The sequence below is a fragment of the Rhinatrema bivittatum genome, chromosome 11 (assembly GCF_901001135.1).
Source record: "Rhinatrema bivittatum chromosome 11, aRhiBiv1.1, whole genome shotgun sequence".
NCBI classification, from domain to species: Eukaryota; Metazoa; Chordata; class Amphibia; order Gymnophiona; family Rhinatrematidae; genus Rhinatrema; species Rhinatrema bivittatum.
Genome location: NC_042625.1, coordinates 53,316,523 through 53,340,364, shown reverse-complemented (window position 1 = coordinate 53,340,364; position 23,842 = coordinate 53,316,523). Strand labels below are relative to the sequence as shown.

At 46.5% G+C, this 23,842-nt stretch overlaps 1 protein-coding gene across 1 annotated transcript in view; it reads right to left on the bottom strand.

Annotated features, from left to right (window-relative positions):
* Positions 1-10,916: 10,916 nt before the first annotated feature.
* EIF4ENIF1 (eukaryotic translation initiation factor 4E nuclear import factor 1) overlaps positions 10,917-23,842 on the bottom strand; it is a 144,170-nt gene continuing 131,244 nt past the window's right edge. Inside the window, 3 exon segments of the mRNA XM_029619635.1 lie at positions 10,917-12,067; positions 12,070-12,171; positions 12,564-12,716. Coding sequence (XP_029475495.1) covers positions 11,985-12,067; positions 12,070-12,171; positions 12,564-12,716 — 338 coding nt within the window. The 3' untranslated portion in view covers positions 10,917-11,984.

Here is a 23,842-nt window from a genome sequence, read left to right as displayed (position 1 = left end):
TAGGGGTAGCTTCGAGTAAGGCACATTCATCTTAGGAGATGGCTGCAAAGGTAGGTTGGAGATTGGCCGTTGAGGGTGTTATAGGCCAGCACTACCCTTTTGAACTTGGGTATGTTAGTGTATTCGGAGCTAGTGAAGGGTTTTCAGAACTGGTGTATGTTCAAACCTATTTATTCATTACCGAGCAGGCTGCAGCATTCAAGCTGGACTGTAGCTAACAGAATAGGGGGCTAGAGATTCCAACACAGCATGAGTTACAATAGTCCAATGGTGCTTAGAAAGGCTCCAACAGCAATTGGGAAGGCAGGGCCATGGCAGGGTGGTGCTAGCAAAAGGCAGATTTGACAGGTTAGGTGGAAGTCTAGTATAATATCTAGACTGCAGCCTTAGAGGCTGAGGGATAGAGTTGTCCTGTTTAGGTCCCTCCACTTTTTCCTCTTCAGCAGTGTTGGGTTTAATGCTTCATTTGTTTTGAAGTAGGCATATGACAGTTTTTCAGCTGCAGTCATTGAGGCTGGCTATATTTTCACTGTTGTTCAAACAGAGGGTTTAATGATTGGATAGCAGCAGCAGAGGGATTTGACAATTTTTGATGAGATTGCAGGGGGTGAGGATATAGGCTTGTGGTAAGCTGCATGGGCCAGAGTGAGGTTTGGACAATGCAGTTGCCAGGGAAAGCAGCTAAGTGTGGTTATGGAGAATAAGCTGGACAGCAAGAGGTATTTAAAGGGGCACCACCTACTAGTAACAGACATTAAGAGAAGAGATGAGAAAGAGCAACAGAGAATAAGGAGGAGGAGAGTAGAGAAGGGAAAGATCAAAAGTTAGGGAAAGGGAGTAAGCAGCAGCGGAGAGCAAAGACAGGGGAGAAGGGAAAGAGATTGGCAAGAGGAGTTACACAGAGGGACTAGGAGAAAGGATGGGAAAAGGGGGGAGGGGAGGTATAAGAGAGAGGAGAACCTGCCTTGATGGGGAGGAGAGTAAGAGAAAGCAAGCATAGGAAGGGGGAAAAGAAGGTAGGTAAGAGGAAAGAAGTTATCCACTGCTCAGGGTAAGAAAGAAGAAAAGATCAAACAGAAAAAAAAAGGACACCCTAACAAGACAAACATAAAATAGGGAAAGCAGGTAGAGGCAAGGCTATGGGAATATTTTCCACTGTAGATTTGTAGAACGTAGAGCTTAGTATTAGTTATGTGGATGATTGTATGGAGGGGGGGGGGGGGGCAAGAGGAATGGTGTGCATTTGTGCAGAAAGATGGGGCAGGGATGTAGAAGGGGGTGGAATGTATATGGAATGGGTGGCTGTATGGAATTTAGGAGGATGTGGGTTGGGGGGGGGGGGGGGGGGGGGAATGCAGTGGCCAATGAATGGTGGGTGTGGATGGAGGCAGTTGTAAATGCAGATGAGGGTATGGAAATGGGTAGGAGTTTGGCTTTCTGGCAGAGTATGGAGGTAAGTTTGTAACTGTCTTTTAGAGCACAATTTCTAGCTGCTTCACTTAAGCTCCCACTCTGCCCCAGTACCATAAAAGGTGAAGGGTAGGGGCTTCTGAAATGAAACAGCAGTCACTATTTTACAGTTGTGGAGCAGTTTCCCATAGGAAGCAATGGTGCTTCAGTGGGGTGAGGCTCAGTTTTCTGAATTATACTGCTCTAAGGCTTCTGGTTTTCAAACTCATCCAAGCTAGTCACAATTTTAAATCGCAACTGCCCAATTTGGTGAATTTCCATCCTGTTTTTGACAAGGTACTTTGGCTACAGGCAGCTGGATAGACACAGATCCTGCTTGCACAATTTTTTCCCACATTGCAGCTATTCTAACACATGTAAATGCATAGACACACCAAAGGCTAGATATAAATAGTGTTAGGTTATATAGAATAATTCCTTTACAAATCTAAAAACTTACACTCAAATTACCTAAGGAAAATTTGGTAAGTGCTGACAGATGCAGATGGAGTTGGAGTTGGTCTACCTCAAACTAACTGCATTGCCCTTGGCCATAGTACCAACTAGTGTTCTGTGGAATAGAACTGTAAGAATAGCAGCTACTCTTCACCATTCCTCACCACCCTTTGCCCCAGTCTGCATCCGTGGGCGCTTCAGCATTTTGCTCACCCTGAGATTAGTAGCTGGGAGAGGGAGTGGTATAGGTGTTCTTTCCTAGGGAGAGGGTGGTGAATGCCCTTCCAGAGGAAGTGATGGTGAAGACAAAAAAACAGAAGGAATTCAAAGGGGCAGGGGATAAATACTGAGGCTACTTAAAGGCTAGAGGATGGAAATAAAGAGTGCATGGGGGTAACTTGCTGATGTGGCAGTTGCTACCCTTACCAAATAAGTCTTGATACATTTAATGCAACTGCATCAGTGCTCTCTAGTTGAACGGCAGTGGGAAAAGGGGAATTGGATTTAGACAGCAACAAATGAAGGCTCCCACTTTTACAGGTTAGGAAATAAAACCATGGGGGTAAGTTGCTGATGCAGCTTTTACTTATTTGGCACCACCACCTATCATCTTCTATAGGAGATAATGATTTAGTTTACCACCATAAGACTGTACATATCCCCTCTAGCCCAGAGGATATCCAGTATGGGTCTGGCCTGTTTCAAAACTGATTAGGAAAAAGTTCACCATGCCTCAAACATCTCTCACATCACTTATAGCTGAGATTGAACACTTTTGGCAAGTTGCAAAGAAAGACAAGGAAGAGCTGCATGGTGCTAGACATAGGGAATAAACTTCATGAGCCTTTGCATCATCAGGCTCCCTCTCCAGCTATATTCAAGTCCAGTCTAAAAACTCACCTTTTGAGACAGTTTTTAAATCCTAGACAAATAGATCATGAAGTTTGGCTCTACAATGCAGCAACCATCTCTGTGTATCTGTATAGCACTGCCTCTCTCTAGTAGTACTTTAAAAAATGATAAGTAGTAGTAAGAGCAAAAGTGACTTAGGATGCTAGACAAAGTGCTGATGATGTCAATTTGTTGATATTTCAAAACTTCCACCTACTCTATATGCAAGGCCTGCTTCCAGAGCAGCAGGACAGAGAGGTCATATTTACATTGTGATTATTTCAAAGCTACAAAACTGTTAGGCCAGTAGGGAACGTCCTGGACTGTGTAAAGAGACTGCACTGTTTCTGGAGCCATTAAACAAGAAAGCAGAGTTGCTTGCCTGTAATAGGTATTCTCCAAGGACAGCAGGATGGTAGTTCTCACAGTTGGGTGACATCATCCGATGGAGCCCAGCCTGGAAAAACTTTTGTCAAAGTTGCTAGAAAGCTTTGACTAGCAGACTAAGCATGCCCAGCATGCCGCTAACCACACAGCCAGGTGGCGGGGGGGGGGGGGGGGGGGTCCCTCTTGAGTCTTAGAGTCCGTGAAAATAAATAAACCAACAGGTGGCAGGTAGAGTTCATGAGGACCAACATCCTGCTGTCCTTGGAGGACACCTATTACAGGTAAGCAACTCTGCTTTCTCCTAGGACAAGCAGGAGGGTAGTCCTCACACATGGGCAATTAAGTAGCTCCAGGCTGCTCCCACCATATGCAGTAAGGAACAGGTGTCAAAATGCACAACAACTAGTGCTGCAGTAATCAGAGGAGCAGAGCGTCACCCAAGTACAGGGCACACGGAGGAAGAGTTGGATTTTCATAGCTGGAAGATATTACGGAGGACAGACTGCCCAAAACTGTCCTACTGGCCATCCTTGTCCAGGCAATAATGTGAGGTGAACGTGTGGAGGGAATTCCAGGTCACCACTCTGCAAATCTTGTGAATGGGAACTGCATGCAAGTGAGGCACTGAGATGGACATGGCCATCAAGTCTACTTGTGCATAGCAGAAAGCAATGAAGTCCGCAAGCCAATGGGATAAGGTCTGCTTAGAGACAGCGACCCCTAATCTGTTTCTGTCGAAGGAGACAAAAAGTTAAATGGAGAGGTAGTGAGGTGCTGTCTGTTCCAAGTAAAAGGCTAGCACCCTCTTGCCATCTAGGGCGTGTAGAGCTTACTCACTCTGGCAAGCATGAGACCTTGGGGGGAAAAAAGAAACCAATTCACTGCACTGGTTGCGATGGAACTCTGAAACCACCTTGGTAAGGAAGTTGGGGTGCATCCACAGGACCACCTTGTGACAAAGTTTGTATACGATGGTTATGACACCAGAGCTTGCAGTTCACCTAACCTGTGAGCTGATGTAACACTGACCAAGAAGATAACTTTCCAGGAAAGGTACTTCAGGCCACGAGATTGCAGTGGTTCAAACAGATTTCAGGAGTCATGACAGGACGACAGTGAGATCCCAGGAAAATGGTGGAGGGTGAGAGGGGGGCTTTATTTGTAATTAGCCCCTCAAATCACCCCACAAGTGGATGAAAAAGAGAACATGGCACCATCTGTACCCCGATATGCACCAAATGGCACTCGGGTGAACTTGCATTGATGTGGTCTGCAGGCTAGATTCAGAGAGGAACAACTGGTAGTCTAAGAGTGCTGGTGGGGAGCAAGAGAAGGGATCCAGACTGCATCCTTCGCAGCAAGTTGAAAACCTCTTTCACTTCAGATTGTAAGATTTCCTGGTGAAGGGTTTTCTGGACTCCAGAACACGCAAAAGCCCTTCCGAAAGGCCAAGGGCTTGCACAGGCACCCGGTCAACATGTCGTGAGAGCCAGGGCTTTGAGATTGGCGTGACAGAGCCTGCCCCCGTGCTGGGCGATTAGGTCCAGAGCTATCCCCAAACATATCAGGGTGGGGACGTGAAGCCAGGTCCCTTAGGGTCGAAAACCAGACCTGACAGGGCCAAAAAGGGGGCAATCAGGATCATGGAGCCCTGATCCTGCTGAAGCATTTGAAATGAGAGGAAGAGGGTAAACATACAGCAGCCCAGCACCCCAGTGAGTCAAAAAAGCATCCACCATCGATCAGCTGCTCCTCCAGCCTAGGGAGCAAAAGCAGTCCACCTTCCTGTTCTCCAAGGAGGCACAAAAGATCTGTGTCTGAGGTCCCCCCAAGAGCAAAAGACCTGTTTCGCTACCTCTTGACTGAGGGACCATTCGTGAGGCCAGAAGGTGCACTGCCCTGAGGGTGATTCTGTTTTTGATGCCCCACGACCAAATGTGGACTGCCTCCTGACAGAGGGTGAAGGATCCTGTTCCCCCCCAGTTTGTTCAGGGACCATATGGCTACCCGATTGTTGGTCTGAAGAAGGACCACCTTGTTCAGGAGATGTGCTTGGAACACTTTGTAGGGGGTACCAAATCACTTGCAGCTCCAAGAGGTTGATCCGAAGCTGTGACTCCTGTGTCGACCAAAGCTCCTGGGTATGGAGTCCCGATACAGAGCCCCCACCTTGTGTGTGATGCGTCTGTGATGAGGGCTCCAAGAGCAGGATCCCTGCTCCAGGATTGAGGGGATTGCCCACCACTGTTGGAGTGGTGTCATGATTAGAACGCAAGCACAAAAGGTCGTGAGTGGCCTGACACCACTGAGAACAATATCCACTGTACTCTGTGCAGTCAAGCAAAGGGGGTGACATGAACTGTCACTGCCATGTAGCCCAACAGATGGGGCAATCAGCATCATAGAGCCATGGGGGCAGTCAGATCTCTCGAGAAAGAGCCACAAGGATCTCTGCCCTGTCCTGAGGCAGAAAAGCCTTTGCCTGGACAGTGTCCAGTTGAGCCCCGATGAAGTCCAGGCATAGGGATGGCTGGAGGTGGGATTTTGGATAGTTGATCAGAAATCCCAGGATCTCCAAAATTTGGATTGTCATGTGCATGGCATCCTGTGCCCCTTGCTGAGAGTTGCTCTTGATAAGCCAATCGTCTAGGTACAGGAAAATGAGAATCCCAACAATGGGCCCCAAAAACCACCAGGCATTTGGTAAAGACACATGGCATGGACACAATCGGCTAGGAATAGAGGATACTGCTGAACCCCCTGAAAGATGGGGATATAGGCATACAATGTCTTTTAGATTGAGGGAGCAGAGAATCTCCTGCTTTGAGAAGGGGTATCAGGGTGCACAGCAAAACCATTTTTAACTTTTCCTTCACAAAATAAATAAATAAAAAATGGTTCAAGGCTCTCAGGTCCAGAATGGGCTGGAGGCCACTTGTTTTCTTGGAGATTAAAAGATACCTGGACTAGAACCCTTCTCCCTGCTGGCTGGGCAGAACAGGTTTGATCACTTGAGCCAGTACAAGGGCAGAAAGCTCTGTCCGAATTATCTTCAAATCCCCTGTTGCTCTCCACTGGGGACACGGAGGCGAACAGGGTGGAAGTCGCTGGCAATGCAACCTGTAACCTTGATGCAGAATGGATAGGACCCAAAAGGTATGATGTGATTGAAGTCCATCAACCTGCAAACAGCTGGAGTTGACCCCAAACCAGGACAAGGATGTCCTGTGGAAAAGGCTGGCTCATAGTACCTGGCTGCCAGTCAAAACCCATGGCAGGGTTCTGCAGTAGAACTGTAGATGTCCAGGATGATCAAGGCCTCACTCTGGGAATAGGCCGTTGAGCCCTGGCCCACGATGTGGATGGGTAGTATGTATGTGCATGGCCGATAAAAAGGCCTCTTTAGGTATTGTTGTGGGGCTTTCTTGGGTGCCTGGGTGTCAGAGGTACTGGCTGACAGTTGCTGAAGGGTCTCCGGATAGTCCTTCAACTGTACCACCGCCTCCTTAATGCTGTCTCCAAACGGATTGTCCCCCATACATGGCAAATCAGCCAGGTGGCCTGAATTTCAGGACATAAATCTGAGGAACGCAGTCATACTGTGTGCCAAGCCCCAGATGCCTGCTGCAGCGGATCTCATGGCTGTTTCAAAGACGTCATCAGCTGAGCACACTTCGTGTTTGTCACATTCAAGGCCCTACTGCACAATTTTTGGAAATCCTCCTGGAATTGCTGTGGCAGGTGTTCACTGAACTCCAGGGCCTGTTTCCACAGATTTCAGGAGTACTGACCCATGTATAATTGATAAGCAATTCAGACAGTTACCATCGTGCCCCGAAACACATGGCAGCCCAGGGCATCAGGGCTCTATGCTCCCATCCCGGAGGGGCTGAGGCATGGTTGCGAATCCTCTCTGCCTACTTCAGGGCTGATTCCACCACCACCGATTGGTGAGGGAACTGATAATCAAAACCAGTAGTAGGTTGGACTAGGTAAACTGCAGTCTTGCAATTCACCGGAGGCACCAAGATCAGGTGCTCCCAAAGGCAGGCCACCAAGTCCTTGAATGTGTCATGGACAGGTATTGCCACCACCTCCTTCAGTGCATTTATGCACTGCAAAATCTCAAGCATTTGTGCCTAGTGTCCTGCTCAAATAAGAGCTGGAAAGGCCTTGACAAACCCCATGAAGAGATCCTCCAGGAGAGATTTTCATCGTTCTTCCAGAGGAGAGGGTTCGAAGGTAGATCCTCAGATTCCTCAGTAGAGGAAATGGAAGCCTCCCCTGCCCAGGGGTCATAGGGGCCACCCCTTCACTGCATCCTTCCAGAGACACAGGGGGGTCAAAGACCCAACTGCATCCAGGGTGTGGGCCTCGAAGGCATAGAGGGAGGAGCTGAAAGCCTTGAGGTTGCAGGATCGCAAACAGATTCAATGGTACCAGAGGAAGCGGGGGAACCGTGGACACCAATGGCATTGACCCAATGGCTCCGAGGGAGTTGAGGATGCCGGAGTGGTAAATGCTCCCGAGATAGTACCAAACCTGATAGCCCTTCCTCCTCTGAGGAGTCACTCACCAGGATGGAGCTCAGTGGCAGTGGTCACCATGCTCCCCTAGGCCATGAAGGGGCCTGGGGCATCAGTGCCAGCTGTGTTTGTATGACACCAAGCAGCATATCCAGCTGTTGCAATAATGGCACAAGCACCAGCGTGGAAGGCTTGCGGTCCCAGTGGAACCAGAGGTTTGATGCCCTGCAGGGCCCAGCTGACTACCAACTGCACGTGCCTCTCTAACTCCTCCTCAAAGGCAGCCAAGGATAAGACTGCTTGAGAAGGTGGAATCGGGACGTCCCTTGGAGCACAGAGGGGCACTTTGCCCTCCACCGGTGTCTGTGGAGGCCACCTGGAGGCATTGGCAGGGTCAGAGGGAATCTATTCCTCTGCCCTGGTTTTGCTTGGGGGGAGGCACAGACATCAATGCCTTCCCATGGTCTGGCTTAGAAGATGAAGCAGATTGACTGTTTCTTCAAACTCTCGATGGTCACGTGGTCCTTGCCTGGAACCTGACCGGGAATGGGATGACAGATTGTGGTCTGGGCTGGGGAACATGGGAGGGGGTGATCCCGATGGAGTCTAGACTAGGATCTCCTTTCTGAGCAGGGTGGAGGTCCCTGAGGCTGAAGACAGATTAGACCTGAATAAATTTCTTCATTTTATCATTTTCTTCATTTTATCATTTTATCTATGCCCAGATGACCCTTGGGGGTCATCTGGGCATAGAGATCACAACCGCAGACATCGTGGGATGCCTGTAGGCAGAGGACACAGAACTTGTGGGGGACATAGTCCGGGGGCACCAGTCAATGCCATAGCAAAAAGTATGGGCATGCGGTCGATGGTCAGTGGACACCAGGGACGTGAGCCATCTGTGATCAATCACAGACTTACCAGATTGCAGAAAAAGGACCTGAAGGAGTGAGGGACCCTATGCGATGCATGGAAAGAGAAAAAAACTCAGCAATAGCAAAAAACTAACAAAGAAGTGCGAGTTCTGCGACAGCAAGGCAACAGCTCTGCAGAAAAGAAGAGACTGAAGAGGGACCCTGCATTATCACCCATGTGTGAGGACTACCATCCTGCTTGTCTTTGGAGAATACATTTTAACCAAAGCTGGGCTTTTTTTTGCAGCCCAACTAGAAGAGGTAAGTGTTCAAGTGTTCTATTGGCTTCTATTTTTGTAGAAAGATAAAATATCAAAATGACAGTTTAAAAGGGACAGAAAAAACCCCATAATGTCACTTATTTACAGATCATAGTATGAGGACTTGGGAGAGGATATGAAAATCTGGAGCTATATCCATTGTGTTACATACAAGACAAAAAATGATGGGTAGCAGGAAAGGATAACCCTAGACTAATAGTTTTCATATTTTTCTAAAATCTTTCCCCAAGATTTTCAAAGACATTTTACTAATGCTCCAGCCTAGAGACCCAGCACAGGTCTTACTTAGTAAACTCCAAGGCAGAAGTCTAATTTCTCATCTTTAATGAAAGGTTACTGGATTTTTTTCATACCCATTCCACAATTAGGATTCTGGATCCTCAGGATTTTTCTCCTAGTGTGAATTTGTAATCAAACATTGAGCTGCTCAATCTCTTAACACGATGAGCAAGGATTAAGAGAGGCAGAACGCCCCCCAAAGCCCCAACCCTGACCTTAATTGGGGCAGCAGGAGGCCCAGGAACAGCCAGAGTAGATATTCATGTCAGGCTGGGACAGACCAGGAGCAGCTTATAGAAGAAAATAATAAAGCTTCTAACTAGGCCTCAGACAGAGCAATAGAACAAAACTGGGAATATAATGCTGTATTGTTACATGATGCAATTATACCCACATCTTAGTGAGAACTAGAAATGATGCAGAGAAGGGCATTAAAAATGATTAAGGGGTTAACAGTACTGCAGAATTTAACAAAAAGATTAGCAGCCAGATAGGAACACCTGAATCTCTCCTACTTTTGGGAACAAGCAACCTGGAATGGACTTTCCCCATCAGGACCTGCTGAGGACAGGATGTTGGGCTCAATGAACCACTGCTCTGAGGCAGCACAGCACTTTTGCTCTTAACTGTTCCATCTTTTGGTCTCCTTTTTCAATGGGATATTTTTCAGGGTGAGAGGGCATTACCTTCACTGCCACACTCGGTCTTGCACCTGTTGCCTCTCAGCCGCTCCCTCCTGGGGGCCAAGTCCATGTCGGGAACCGGCTGCCGGACTGAGACTTACCTTGGAGGGATCTCAGAAATCACCTCAGGAATTCTTGACTGGGAGGAGGGACCCTTAGGTATCACTGGAGGAGAGCGGGGCTCGTCTTGTAGAGGTAAGATTTTGGAATTTTTCTTCTTCTTTGGCTTTTCTAATGCTGTGCAAGCTTGTGTAGAGTCCCAAACTGCTATGGAGATGGAGAAATACTGCAGGGATATAAGTAGTGCGGACGTCAGATTGAAATCTGATCCGTCTCCAACTGCTGTCAGGAGTACACTATACCCATTGGTCCTGAGTCCATCTGCTACATGCTAGGAAATTTTACATTTTAAACTAAAAAAAAAAAATGATGGACACTTGAGTCTAATGTACTCCCTGTACAAACTCGTTTAAGCCATCTGAGTAGCCATACAACATTATCTGCCTATGACACTTAAGTATGAGCTCAGCCTCTACATGAGACTGACAAGGCTCAGCACAGCAGCTATTCAGTCATTCCTGACTAGCTTTCCAAAAAATATGTAAACACAGGGCTGTGTGTTGCACATATAGCTGTGAGGTAGATTGTTTAACAGACTCTGCCAAGTAATTCAAGTTTACCAAGTCATGATTTGGTTGTTAAATATAATAGTTAGTGCAACAGCTGAAGGAGTATTTAATTCACCAACACTTAATTCCTTCTGCATTGATCATGACAATCTAATGTGGCCTCATATTAGGCACTCCTGGTATAATTTGGTTGTTGCCAATATTTCCAGGGTCATGGGCCACAGCTGAACACACTTTTTTTTGGGGGGGGGGGGGGGGGAAGGCACCACTTCTACTGCACAGGCCAATTCTTTTGGCTGCTGGGGAACCAGGGCCACACAGAGGCACCCTCCTAGGATTACCTACAGGAAGCCACACTATGCAAGTCTCCAGCCCGAGGCAGGATGAAGCCTTTCATACAGAAAGAAGCAACCAGTGCCAGTAATGAGTGATGCTTTTATTTGAACTAGTTCTGCTTCTTTCCCCCATCCCACACAGTTTAAAAAAAATAACCAGCACAATTTCTGAAACTCAAAAGACATTTACCTCAATGAATCTGAGCAAGAGAAAAGAACAGATGCACAAGCAGAGGAAGATTAGGGGAGCGGAGCCTTCATTAAAACAGGAATAAAAGGGGGGTGGGGGGAGAAGAGTTAAGAAAAGCAGAATTCGCAACTCAAACCACACAGTACAGAAAAAAAAAAGCATTCAGTCCTTCGCAAAGGTGTTTTCCAGAGTTCCATGTGTCCAGTTGGGACGGATAAGGAAAAATAGCAAAAAAACTCCAAACCCAGCAGAAAAGGGGGAGGGAAAAAAAAAAAAAGGAGACTTAAACTCCCCAGAATCACTTCGACCCAACCCTAAGGAGCCATCCGCTGCCTGCACACCTGATAACGAGGGAGCTGGCAAGTCACGGCTTGGCACTGCCAGCCACCCTGCAGCTTGTACCAGAAATCAAGCAAGAGCATCAAAGCTAAAAAGGGAAAATAAAAGCAGCTTCCCCTGTCCACTCACTCTGCATTATTCAGACAAAATCAAAATAAAATCTCACAGCCAGTTTCACCTGTCCAAAAGGAGGGGCCCCAAAACTGAATAAATCACAAAAGCGCACATCTCCACCCCTTTCTGTACAGCTGTATAGGGGAAAAAGAAACCTATCCTAGAGATATTTACATTTATACATCTGTTCTGTACAGAGGAGTCTATACATTTCATTCTGTGTGCAAGAGCCCTTAGCAGCTGGCTCTAAAGGAACTTCAGCACTTCCTTTACTCATATTTTACAAAACAAAAATCTTTACATTTCCAGGGTTCCAGACACCCATCTCATCTCCAACCTCTTCAGATTTCACCCAGGTCACTGCATCGAGAGGTCAGTATGGGATGGCTAATATCAGTCTCCCTTCAGCCTCTGATGCCCTGCGTCACTGGGTGTCCATACTGGGGAAAAAAACTCAAAGTGGATAAACCCAGAAGTTGCTCTTGGGTGGCCCTGCACCCTCCCAGGAAGCTTACTGCCGGAATTCCAGTTCATCCACACTGATGACTTTGGCTGGCATCGAAGGTAAGGGTTGCTGCAGGACATCCGATCCAACCATTTGGCAAGGTCCACAGGGGAAGTGCTTCTCTGGCCAGGGAGATGTTCTAGCTGTAGCCCAGAACGGGGTGGTACGTTAGTAAGTCCTTGTGTCCCAGAAGCTGAGGGAAGAAATTAGCCATGAAACAAGAGAGAACATGGACAATGCTGGCAGACAGTGTACAATCTGAGGATTCTTTCCCAACCCTTCCCTCAAAAACAGGGAAGGGAATACTCACACCACCCCCACATTGACAGCTACTATTAGCAAGCAATGGTCGAGAGAGGGATTGGGCATGAGGCCTCTCACCACCACAAAGTTTAACAAATGACAATCTAGGAGTGACTGAAACATGTGACAGATCATATCCTTCACACCTCCCTTGGGAGGCACAATCTCTACTCATTCCCCAAAGCATCATTGACCTCTCCTGTTCACCACATCTGGATCCTACTAAAACAAAGACCTGCTTGCCACGAAGCAACCAAACCCACTAAGGATGGCTCTTCTCACCTGATCGCTGCAAATGCTGCTGCATCACTGCCAACTGCAGAGGGTTCGCTGGACGAGGATTAAAGAGAGGATGTCCTCTTGAAGGCAATGGATAAAGGATGGAAGGAGACATTCCCTGCACATGTGATAAATCTAATCCAGGAGGAAGCATGCCTAAGAAACAAAGAGCAAGCATCAACTTTTCTGCCTCCACAGGCTCAAGTCTCCCCTTTCTTATTGCATAAGCCTCACTGCCACATCCTAAAGCTGCTCTGGTAACTCCTAATTTGGAGGCCTGCATTGTGTACCTATAGTTTGGATTATTTCCTCCCCCATGTACACATTAAAGTTTCATGTGTCATTTAGACACCCTGTTCCCCAGTTTGGCAAGGTCCTTCTGCAATTTGTCTATGTGCATTTTAACTGCTTGAAATAATTTGGTGTCATGTTCAAATCTGACCACTGCTCCCTTTTCAGTATCATTAATTAATAAGTTAAATATAGGTCCCAATACAGGTCCCTTGGGCATCCACTATTCACCTCTCTCCAGTGGAGAAACTGACCATTTAGCCCTACTCTGTTTGCTAGCCTTAAACTAGTAACCACTCCACAATAAGGCATTGGTGCTCTCATGACAAATTTATCAAATGCCTTCTTAAAGATTGTCCTCTAAAAGGAGGGCTTGGGCTAGAACCATTCATTAAATCCATGCACAAAATACAGGAGATAAATACCCATTTATCCTGCCTGCTACTTATCACCGAACCCATCTGACCATCATCTTCACCTTCACTTCCTTGCAAGTATCCTGTTTATACAAATTTTGTATAGTTGAATAGGCCATGCAGATAAGAGCCAATAAAGTCCCGTTAGAAAGACAAGTTGTCTTACTTCAGTCCAATACAAGACTAGAACTATAAAATTCACACAGTATATGCAATATCTGTAAAGAAAATACAGAGGAATCCAAGACGCTGCCAAGCAGGACGAGTTTACTGAGCTCCTTGCCACAAGTTCCGTCGTATTGCCTTGGAGAGGAATGAGTTTGGAGATTTCGTGGATCTAATGAGCCAGCAGTCAGAGTGCAGAGGCTTTTGGGGGACCCTTAAGCACTGCTGAAGTGGGCTGTCAGAGTAAAGGATTTCTCTCTTGTAGCACACAGGTGGCAGCCCTGACAGCTGATTCAGAATGGAAAGGTATTTGTAGGGCTCTTTGCATTGAGGCAGTCACAGTGTTTATCTTTGGGCCTATGAAGTTTTCATATTTCCCTGTTTCTCTAATGCGGCATAGTGTAGAAGTTACCAAGGATGCAATACTGGTCCTTGAATTCCTTGTTAGTGGCTCTTTTACCAAACAACTATAGCTCTGGGGGCACCAGCTTGTGCGGACACTGCTCATTTGCTTTTTTCAGTCATTGGTCACTACTGCTCTGCTTTGATGACTAAATCTGCAGCCAGTTCAAAGCCCAATTTTTCCAGAGTTTGACCTCAAAGTAGGGGGACTCAAGTTTGTTAGATGCTCAACCCACCCTCTCCAAGAGAAACCTTTTCAGACTGTTTTGTTGCTATACAGGGGCTGGAGAGACATGAGGGTTTAGCTGATTGCAGAATACAAACTCTACTTTAATGGAATGCTTGCAAAGAATATGTCAAAACTAATAAGCCAGTTGAAAGCTTGCAAAGCAGTTTCTAGTTTTGTTAAGAAAAGCAAAAGAACTGATGTAAAGCTGCATTAACAAGATTCCCTCTAACAATATATAAGTAATTTGTTTACTGGAGAGTGCGGAAGATAGTTACTTGGCTCTAACTAGGGAAAACCATTTCAGCTTTAATAGCAAAACTACTATGAAGTGCAGCATATTGACCAAGATTATTCTGGGACTCCTTGTACTACTTCTACTCTGCTGGTATTTTTACATTAAGTAAAAAATCTTAAGTCTTTGCAAGAATGTCATTTTTCCAGACTTGGCAAGAGCCAACTCTGCACAGCATAAGAAAAATTTAGTTTGCATTGACAGGAGTATCGAAGCCTTGGGCTTGAAGTTTCAGTTCTATTTCCAGCAAGCTCTGAATCGTTTTTGAAGATGCTGCATTTTGTGCATACCGCCCATGTTTCTTCAGAAGATTCTCAGCAGAAAAGAGATGCTATTTAAGTCAGAGTTGGCAGATTCCAATCTTTAAGAGCCACAAGCAGGTCTGGATTTCAAGATATATAGAATACATAGGATGAGGGATGCATGCAGATCTCCTGCATACTCAGTGTTGATATCCTGAAGACCAGACCTGTTTGGGGCTCTCGAGGACTGGCGTTGGCCATCCCTGGATTATGCCCTCTTAATTTCATTTGTTACATTAGTAATTAAGATACAGTCTCATTAATCTGGAAATTGAGCAGTTATATGCATAAAATGTCTATTTCTTTCATTAGCTTTGAAACTCCCAGATACAGTGGTTTTTCACATTGTTATGGATTAAAAAAAATTTCTATTAAAGTATTTTGGTTTTTTTTAAATGAAAAAGTTAAGACAGCAAATAAATGTACAAGGGTGTTTTGAAGATTAAAACACTCACAAAGCATCCTTCAGACAATCTCTCTCTTCTCCCAGATCTAACCTATGTCATCCATAAAGCAAAGTACTCAATAGGTACAGGCCCTCTCATTTGAACTCTGTTTTTGGCTCCCCAATTTCAATGACCTGTGGTATGAGAAAGATCTTGTACTTACCCTGTGCTTTCTACCCTGCTGCAGAGCAGGATGACTGATGCCTTTGTCAACATAGGTAGAGGCTATAATACTGCTGTTCCCCCCCCCATATTATGGGATAAGTATCTCAGAGCACTGACTTTCAGTCTCCCCAAGAGTCACTGGCTTAAGGCAAAAAATAGGGTTACCAACCCCCTGCTTGCCCTGCTCTACCTGGAGTATGGTCTGCCATGGAACCTAACACCCTGGGAGCAGGGTCCTCTATGTCTTTCTTGGGATTTGTACTTCTTTTTTTTTTTTTGTAATTTATATTTTTATTAGTACCAAATTGTTTACATAAGTGGGAAATGCTTCCCAAATACAGAGGATAGCAATGGACATGATAACATACATTACTCAACGCCACTAGTACAGGACAATATGTGTCTTCAAAGACAGTCTCCAACCAGTGCCGCACCGCCGCAGCGCTGGGTGGCACAATATGAGCATGTTACAACAACAGCATATTCCCTCTCAACACTATAATGTACAAACTAAGTGGTAACAAATTGAAAATAAAAACTTTGAGAACACTAAATGGATGCTTCTTGGTTATTTCCCCTCAGAACCACCGCCCCCCCTTACCCTCCCCCTTCCCTCCCCCCCTCCCACCCCGCCTAAAACCTTTCCAAGCCTTGCACCAGGGAGAAGGTAAACCTAGAAGTGAAACATGGTTGAATAAGTAAATTGTCAGAGAGAGAGGAGAGTACGTCTCCCCGAAAATGGTGTCAGTGATATCGAAAACCTCTATAACTACAATAAGAAGGCTTCCGGAGCTTCAGTCCTTGAGGATCCCCTTTATGTATGGAGCCCACACTTTCTGGAATTTAGGGAGCTGATCATGCCTAGTAGCGGTCAGCTGACACATAAGATACACTTTATCTAATCTGTTCAGGATATCACGTAATGCAGGGGTCTCAACCTTTTTCCACCAGAGCGCTATTTCACATCTGGTAGCTAAAGCCACCTGCGTCACCAAATCTCTCTCCCAGCTGCTGCCCTCTCCGGAGTCCACCTGTAATAAACAAAGCTGGGGAGTTAGAGGAATTTTGAGATTTAAGGTATGCTGAATATAATCCTGGATGTAAGCCCAAGTCTGGGCAACGCTAGGACATTCCCACCACATATGAAAAAAGGTGCCTATATTGCCGCACAACCGCCAGCAGTTAGCATTCGGGCGCAAGGACATCCTGTGTAATCTATCCGGCGTGCGGTACCATCTATAGAGAAGTTTATAGCCATTTTCCTTCAAAGTGGCTGAAATAGAACACCTAGATATGCGCTGATAACACGTTTCCCAGATCTTCTCAGTCATAATACCACCCAGATCAGAGTTCCAGTGAACTAGATGCGTGTCAGCCACACCCGTGCCCCTATTTAAAAGAGCGTAAACCCGAGAGACATGTCTCTTAACCTGATCGGCGTTCCTACAGAATGTGAGAAAAAGTGGCTGTTCCTGAGAGAACAGCTGAGATAGCCTGTAAGTGGAAAAAAGATGGGAAAGCTGCAGGTAGGTATAATGGTCTGATTGATCTAAATGAAACTGAGCCTGTAAATCGGGGAAAGGTATGAGTAGACCACCCTTCCAAAGTTGCCCCAAAGTGGAGAGACCCTTGTGCTGCCAACGTCGAATGAATGCTGCGTCCAGCCCCGGGGGGAACAATGGATTATGCAAGAACGATGTATGTTGGTACATCACCAGATCACCTACAAGCCGCCTTTTCCAAGACTTCCAAGTGTCCAGCACCACCCGGGAGAAAGTTGTTAGTCCGTCCCCTGTCGGAGTGTGTGGGGCCCAAACCCTGGTAGTCAAGGGAGGAGACCCTGCAATCGCCTTCTCTATTACTATCCAGGGCTTGATCTGACTGTGACAGTGCCAATTGATAATCACAGCTAATAAATTAGCTACGTAGTACCATAACAGATTAGGGAAATTAAGACCCCCCTGTAATTTAGACTTATATAGAACTGACCTAGCCACCCGTGGAGGCCTTCTCTTCCAGACAAATCGAAAGAGCTTTCGTTGCCAAAGAGTCAGAGCTTTAAGAGGGACTTTAGCGGGCAAGGTCTGGAATAAATAGCAAAATTTAGGGAGAATCGTCATTTTGACCGCCGCAATGCGCCCCACCCAAGAGAGATTCATTCTGTCCCATCTATCCAGGATAGACTGAATGGAAGTGACAAGCGGGGTGTAATTTAGGTCAAATAATTGCCGCAGATCCGGGCAAATCTTGACCCCCAAGTATTTTATCCACTTTTGTGCCGACTTAAAGGGTAAATGTGCAGCCATCCTTGAGTACACTAAATCGGGCATAGAAATATTAAGCAACTCAGATTTGTCCTCATTCATCTTGAAGCCAGACACCCTCCCGAACAATCTAATTTCCTGTGCCAAAGCGGATAATGAGGAGTCAGGATTGGTGACCGTGAAAAGGAGATCATCCGCAAACAAGGAGACTTTGTATTCAGCCCCTCCCACGGAGATGCCAGTAATGGACTGCGAACCTCGAACAGTCTCCGCCAGAGGTTCCAATGTCAAGGCAAACAACAGGGGGGGACAGGGGGCAACCCTGCCTCGTGCCCCGCCTGACCTCAAAAGGAGAGGAGTATGCTCCATTGATCTTAATGCGGGCCTGGGGGTGGTCATACAATTTATGAACCCATGACTGAAAGTTCGTTCCCAGCCCCATTTTGGTCATTACTTTAAATAAAAAAGGCCAGTGTACTCTATCGAAGGCCTTCTCAGCATCCACGGATAAAAGAGTGGCCGGGATATCATGGTTCTGGACAAGTTCAATCAATTCAACAACCCGCCGTACATTATCGGAAGCCAACCTCCCTGGAATAAACCCTGACTGATCTGGAGCTACCAGCAGATGGGCCACACTCCCCAGCCGTCTGGCCATAATTTTTGCCAGTATCTTGAGATCTAGATTAATAAGAGATATCGGCCTATAAGATCCGCATAGGGTGTGATCCCTCCCGGGTTTAGCCAAGATAGTAATTCCCGCAGTGTTGGCTTGTTGGGAGATTCTGCCAGTATCCTTCAAGTCATTAAACATGTTGATAAGGGGTGGAGCCAATAGGGCCCCGAATACCTTGTAGAACTTCCCAGAATACCCATCCAATCCCGGGGACTTGCCCAGTTTGAGCTCTTTAATAATCTGAAGAGCTTCCATTTGTGACACCTCCTTGTCTAGCCTCTGTCTGTCCGCCTCTTCCAGGGCGGGCAGGTGAACACGCTCCAGGTAATTAGCTATCTCAGGGTCTAAGATAGTTGGGTCAGAGTCATACAGGTCTTGATAAAACGCATTAAATCTCTGGCCTATTTCCCCTTGCGAGTGAATGTATTGCCCATCCGAGGTTCGGATTTTTGTAATATGAGTGGCTGCCTCCTTTTCCCTTAATTTCCGTGCAAGTTGCTTGCTCGCTTTATTGCCATATTCAAAATGTTGTTGTTTGAGAAGCTCTAACTGGTGCGCTACCCTTCCCATCTCTAATGCATGAAGAGCCCTACGTTCCTCCCGCAGCTGTTGTGCAATGTGGGTCTCCATAGTCCGTTTATGACGGAGCTCTAAGTGTGCGATAGATTCTAGAAGCTGGAGGCGTTGCTTAGCACTGTCTCTTTTAACATAGACCGCCCTAGAAATAAATAAGCCTCGTAGAAAGGCCTTCAAGCTCTCCCATAGTGTACCGGGGGCCACCTCCCCATTATCATTAATAGCCAGAAAGTCCCGTATGGCCTCATTAATCTTTTCAACAAAGGCCTTATCATCCAGTAAACTTTCGTTGAGCCGCCAGAATCGCGTCCCCTGGTCCCCCCCACACCGCCGCAGCGAGATCCACACCGGGGCATGGTCAGACCAGGTGATACTACCAATATCAGCGTCCATGACTTGGCTGACCAATGCTTTGTCAAGGAGGAAATAATCAATCCTAGAGTAGGAATGGTGCGGGTGTGAGAAAAAGGAGTAATTTCTAGCCGTGGGGTTTAATAGTCGCCAGATATCTGTAAGGCCCCTATCATCAATCAGATGTTTGAGGGCTTGTCTCTCCTTACGTCTCCCTCCCGGACTAGAGCCCGTGTTGTCAAGGTAAGGGTTTCTAGTGAGATTGAAGTCCCCACCAACAATTAAGTGCCCCTCCGCCCAGTCTCCCAATAACTTGGATAATTTCCCATAGAAAGCTCCCTGGTCACCTGTGGGTGCGTAAACATTAACCAGCGTGTATTGTGTGTTGTATAGCTTCACCTTCAGCATAATATAGCGGCCCTCTACGTCCCTTAAGATCGTGCCCACCTCTGGGGTAACATGCTGGGAAAACAGGATACCAGTCCCACAATATTTATCCCCTTTAGTTGCCGCTGAATGATAGAAATGAGGGTAGTCCCTAGCAGCCAACAGCTTGTCATACCGCTTGAGCAGGTGCGTTTCCTGACAAAACACGATATCAGCATGTAACCTTTTCATATCCTGAATAAAGGTTTTCCTTTTCATAGGCGAATTCAAACCTTTCGTGTTCACAGAGATTAATTTTAGACTATCCATCTAAAAAATACATAATAGAAAAAATCTCTTCCACCTCCCTACAGGTAAACACTGACCACCCCCCCCCCCCCCAACCATACCCAGCCAAGGAGCTGTAATCTACCCCCCTCCCCCGAATGCAATGCAAGGAAGAAAACATCTAAGGCTCGAACAGTTCCCCCCCACCCCACCCCACCCCTTATGCGCCCACTCAATACGTGGGCTTGAAGCATGGAGAGCGATGCCATCACCGAGCAAGCTCCATCCCCCCTTCCGCTCGCACAGGAATAAACACAGAGAAACAACGGTTGCCCCATCAACCTAAAACGTAGAAAACAATTGAACCTGGCAATAAACCTCAGCCTTTGTGGATCCAGGCGTGACACAGGCCCCGCACAAAGCTAGAGTCCGCGAGGAGGTGTCCCTCCTCGGAAGTCCCGCCCCTCATCCTGGCCCCTTGGAGGCATTAGAGTCCTCAGAGTTCCTTCGAAGCCTTTTACCACCCTTGGGCACCCGCTGCCACTTTGGAAAGTCTCTCCTGAGTGGTGTCTCCAGTGTACCAGTCCTCGCCGGTCTCCGTGCCTCCGTCAGGAGGCCTGCCGTGCGCAGAATATCCTCGGCCTCTGCCACCTTTTGAACCCTGGAGGAGATACCATTAATAGAAAAGCTCAGTCCAAAGGGAAACAGCCATCGGTATCGAAGGTTCTGATCACGCAGGACCTGCACCACAGCCCGGAACTCTCTCCTCTTTTGAATGGTGGTGAAGGACAAATCTTGAAAAATTTCAATCTGGTGCCCCTGCCATTGCAGGGAGCCTTGAGCCCTGGCAGCCGTCATCACCTGCTCTTTCACCTGGAAACTGTGAAAGCAAGCAATGACATCCCTGGCCTGGTTATCTCTGGGAGTCCCCAGGGATCTGTGTGCTCTATCTAAAGCAATAGATGTCTCCTCCGCTGGAGCCGTCTCGGGATGAAGCAGAATCTTACAAATGTCCTGAACCACCTTTATACAGTCTCTATTATCAGGGGTCTCTGGAATGCCCCTAAATCGTAGATTAGATCTTCTTAATCTATTTTCCAAGTCTTCCACTTGCCTGGATAATACGTCCTGGGCATCGATGAGCTTCTGCTGGTCCTCACCGAGAGTGTGGCTGTAAGTCTGTTGCTCCTCTAGGCCCTCCTCCAAGGTCTCCACTCGGTGTCCGATCTCTGCTACCTCCGTTTTTAGGCTTGACATGATTGCCTCCATGTCCTTCTTATTCTGTGCCATATCGGCTCGCAGCGCCCCAAACCACGCTGTAAACTCGGATCGGGAGGGCATTTCGTTGTCTCCCCGCTCTGGGGACCTTGGGGTCACCTCCCCCTCCGCCTCGGGAGAGATTCCTGGCCCGTCCGCCATTTTGGCCACGCTGCCCGTGTCCAGCTCGGCCGCACCCGCGGCGAAAGAAAATTTTTTTAAATCTATTTTTTTCTTGCCAGCTGCCATAGCAGCACTTGCTGAGGCAAATCCTCGTTTTAGGGCAAAAACCGAGGCCTCCGGGCGCCGATGAAGGCTGATGCTAGGAGCGGTCGGGGAGCAGCCCGGGATCAGCCGTCCGACCCGCGCGGTGACGTCATCCGCTCTCTCCGATTTGTACTTCTACCATCTGCCGGGTACTAAAATGCTGAGGGACTGCAGGTGGCATGCTCTTATGTAGCACAGCATTAGTAAAGCTTTTCTATCTCCATCAGCTGGTAGGGATGAAAAACCCATGCATCTGAACTGATGTGGGGTATGAACAGAACAGAAAGTGAAGCAAGCAGATATCCTTTGACACCTCTTGCTTGACTGGTAAAGCAGACAGATTAGGAGGACTTTCTGTAGAATTGAAAGCAGCACTTCTGTAGTCTTGTGCAGGATGACCCTGTTCACCTTTCTGGGTGCTAGGTCTCTGAAAGACGGGTAGCAATACAATGGATTGATTTCAATGACACTGAGAAACCACTCTTGGTAAAAATTTGGGATGAGTTTTCAAAATTACTCTATTGTGAACAATTTGAGTATAGTAAGAGTATGAAACTTAGACATAGGGGTTCATTTACTAAGCTTTTTTCCCTTAGGACCTCATTTACTAAAGCTTTTTCCCCATTCTAAGTTTGCAATTTGCTTACTCTTCGGGCAAAGGTAAGTACTATCAAAAATAAGATTCCCAGAAAGACATTTTAGATCTGCTGTTGCCAGTGGCTCAAACTGAAGTTTCATCAAATAAGCAAGAACTACATTTAGATCAGGCAGTAGGCGGATCTTTTATTGGACATTTCAGATTCATGAGCTCTGATGGGAAATACAGTAGGTGCCCCATTGCAGTCATTGTATGCTGCTATAATGCTAAGTTGAACTCTGACAGAGTTGGTTTTCAACCTGAGTTAGATAGGTTTAGTAACAGAAGACAGGATATTTAAAGGTGCCCTGACTAAAACATGACCACCAGTTAATAAATCTTCATTAAAGATTAAGATTTTTTGGTAGAGAACTTCCTTGAAGCAGCCACAACCTCTCAATAGCTGCATAGATTCGTGCTGCACTGTGTGACCAGGGATGGGAATAATCTCACTTAGTAACTGATAAACAGCTAGATATTGCAGCCGGAAAACAATTTGACAAGATCGAGGGGCTATCAAAATCATGTGTTCCCACTTCCATGCTCAGTTTCTGGATTGTCCCAGATATCAGTGAAATTAAGAACATAAGATATGCTATACTGGGTCAGACCAAAGATCAATCAAGCCCAGTATCCTGTTTCCAAGAGTGGCCAACCTAGGTCACAAGGTCGATAGATTCCATGCTGCTTATCCCTGGGAGAAACAGTGAATTTCCCCAAGTCCACCTTAATAATGGTTTAAGGACTTTTCTTCCAAGAACCTGTCCAAACGTTTTTTAAATGCAGTATACCAACAGCTTTCACCACATCCTCTGATATTGAATTCCAGAGCTTCCAAAGTTTGTGTTTAAAAAGAAAAAGTGCGCCATTTGTCTTATATTAACTAGCAACTTTGTTGCATATGTCTTAGTCTATTTTTTTTTTCCAAAAGGGTAAATATATGGCGACAAAAAAAACAAACCCAAACCAAAACCCAAACTCAAAACACCTCCCCCCCCCACCCCCGTTAGAACGAACAAAATACTTTCATACCAGAAGTCTTGTCAGGAGGACCCAGAGAGGTGGTCCCAATCCAGGACCTAACACCCCTGGGTGTTATAACACCTTTCAGTCCAATTGCAGGTTTTGCACCTTTGCTGGAGAAAGAATACTGAGACTTAGCAAGTGGCACAATAACTTATATACCTGCAGTACTGTAAAGCTTTTCTTCTGTCTCCATCTGCTGGTACTTTTATACTCAGCACAGTCAAGCTATGGAATTGCTTGCCAGTGGACATGATCAGGGCAATTAGCACAGTAGGGTTTACAAGAGGCTTGGACAAGTTCCTGGAGGAAAAGGCCACAAGACATTATTAGCCAGAGAGACTAAAGAAAGGTATTGCTATCCCAGGAAGAAACAGGAATTAGATCTACTTGTGATCTGGATTGGCCACAGTCAGAGACAGGATGCTAGAACTCAATGGACCTTGGTCTGGCCCAGCATGGCAATTTCTATGTTCTTATGGGGGGTTTTGGAGACACTCATGAAAAAGAAAAAAAAATACAAAGTTTTGATGAATGGCTGTAGAAACAAAGTGTTCGTTCCATGAGCAGTTAAAGGGAGTGAGGAGACTTGTGTAGCAGGCAGCTGCACGGGAAGGCCCGCTAATGCTCAGAAAGACATTTTGAGATGGCATTTCCATCTCTGTGCCCTCAGATGATATCCTCAGCCTATGCAGCTGACTTTAGCTTGCTCGTCCATGGAGAAAGCAGAGTTTCCTACCTGTAATGGATATTCTCCTAGGACAACAGGATGTTAATCCTCACACATGGGTGACATCGGTTGGAGCCGGGCACAGAAAACTTATGTCAAAGTTTATGGAACTTTGACTAGGTACACTGAGCATGCCCAG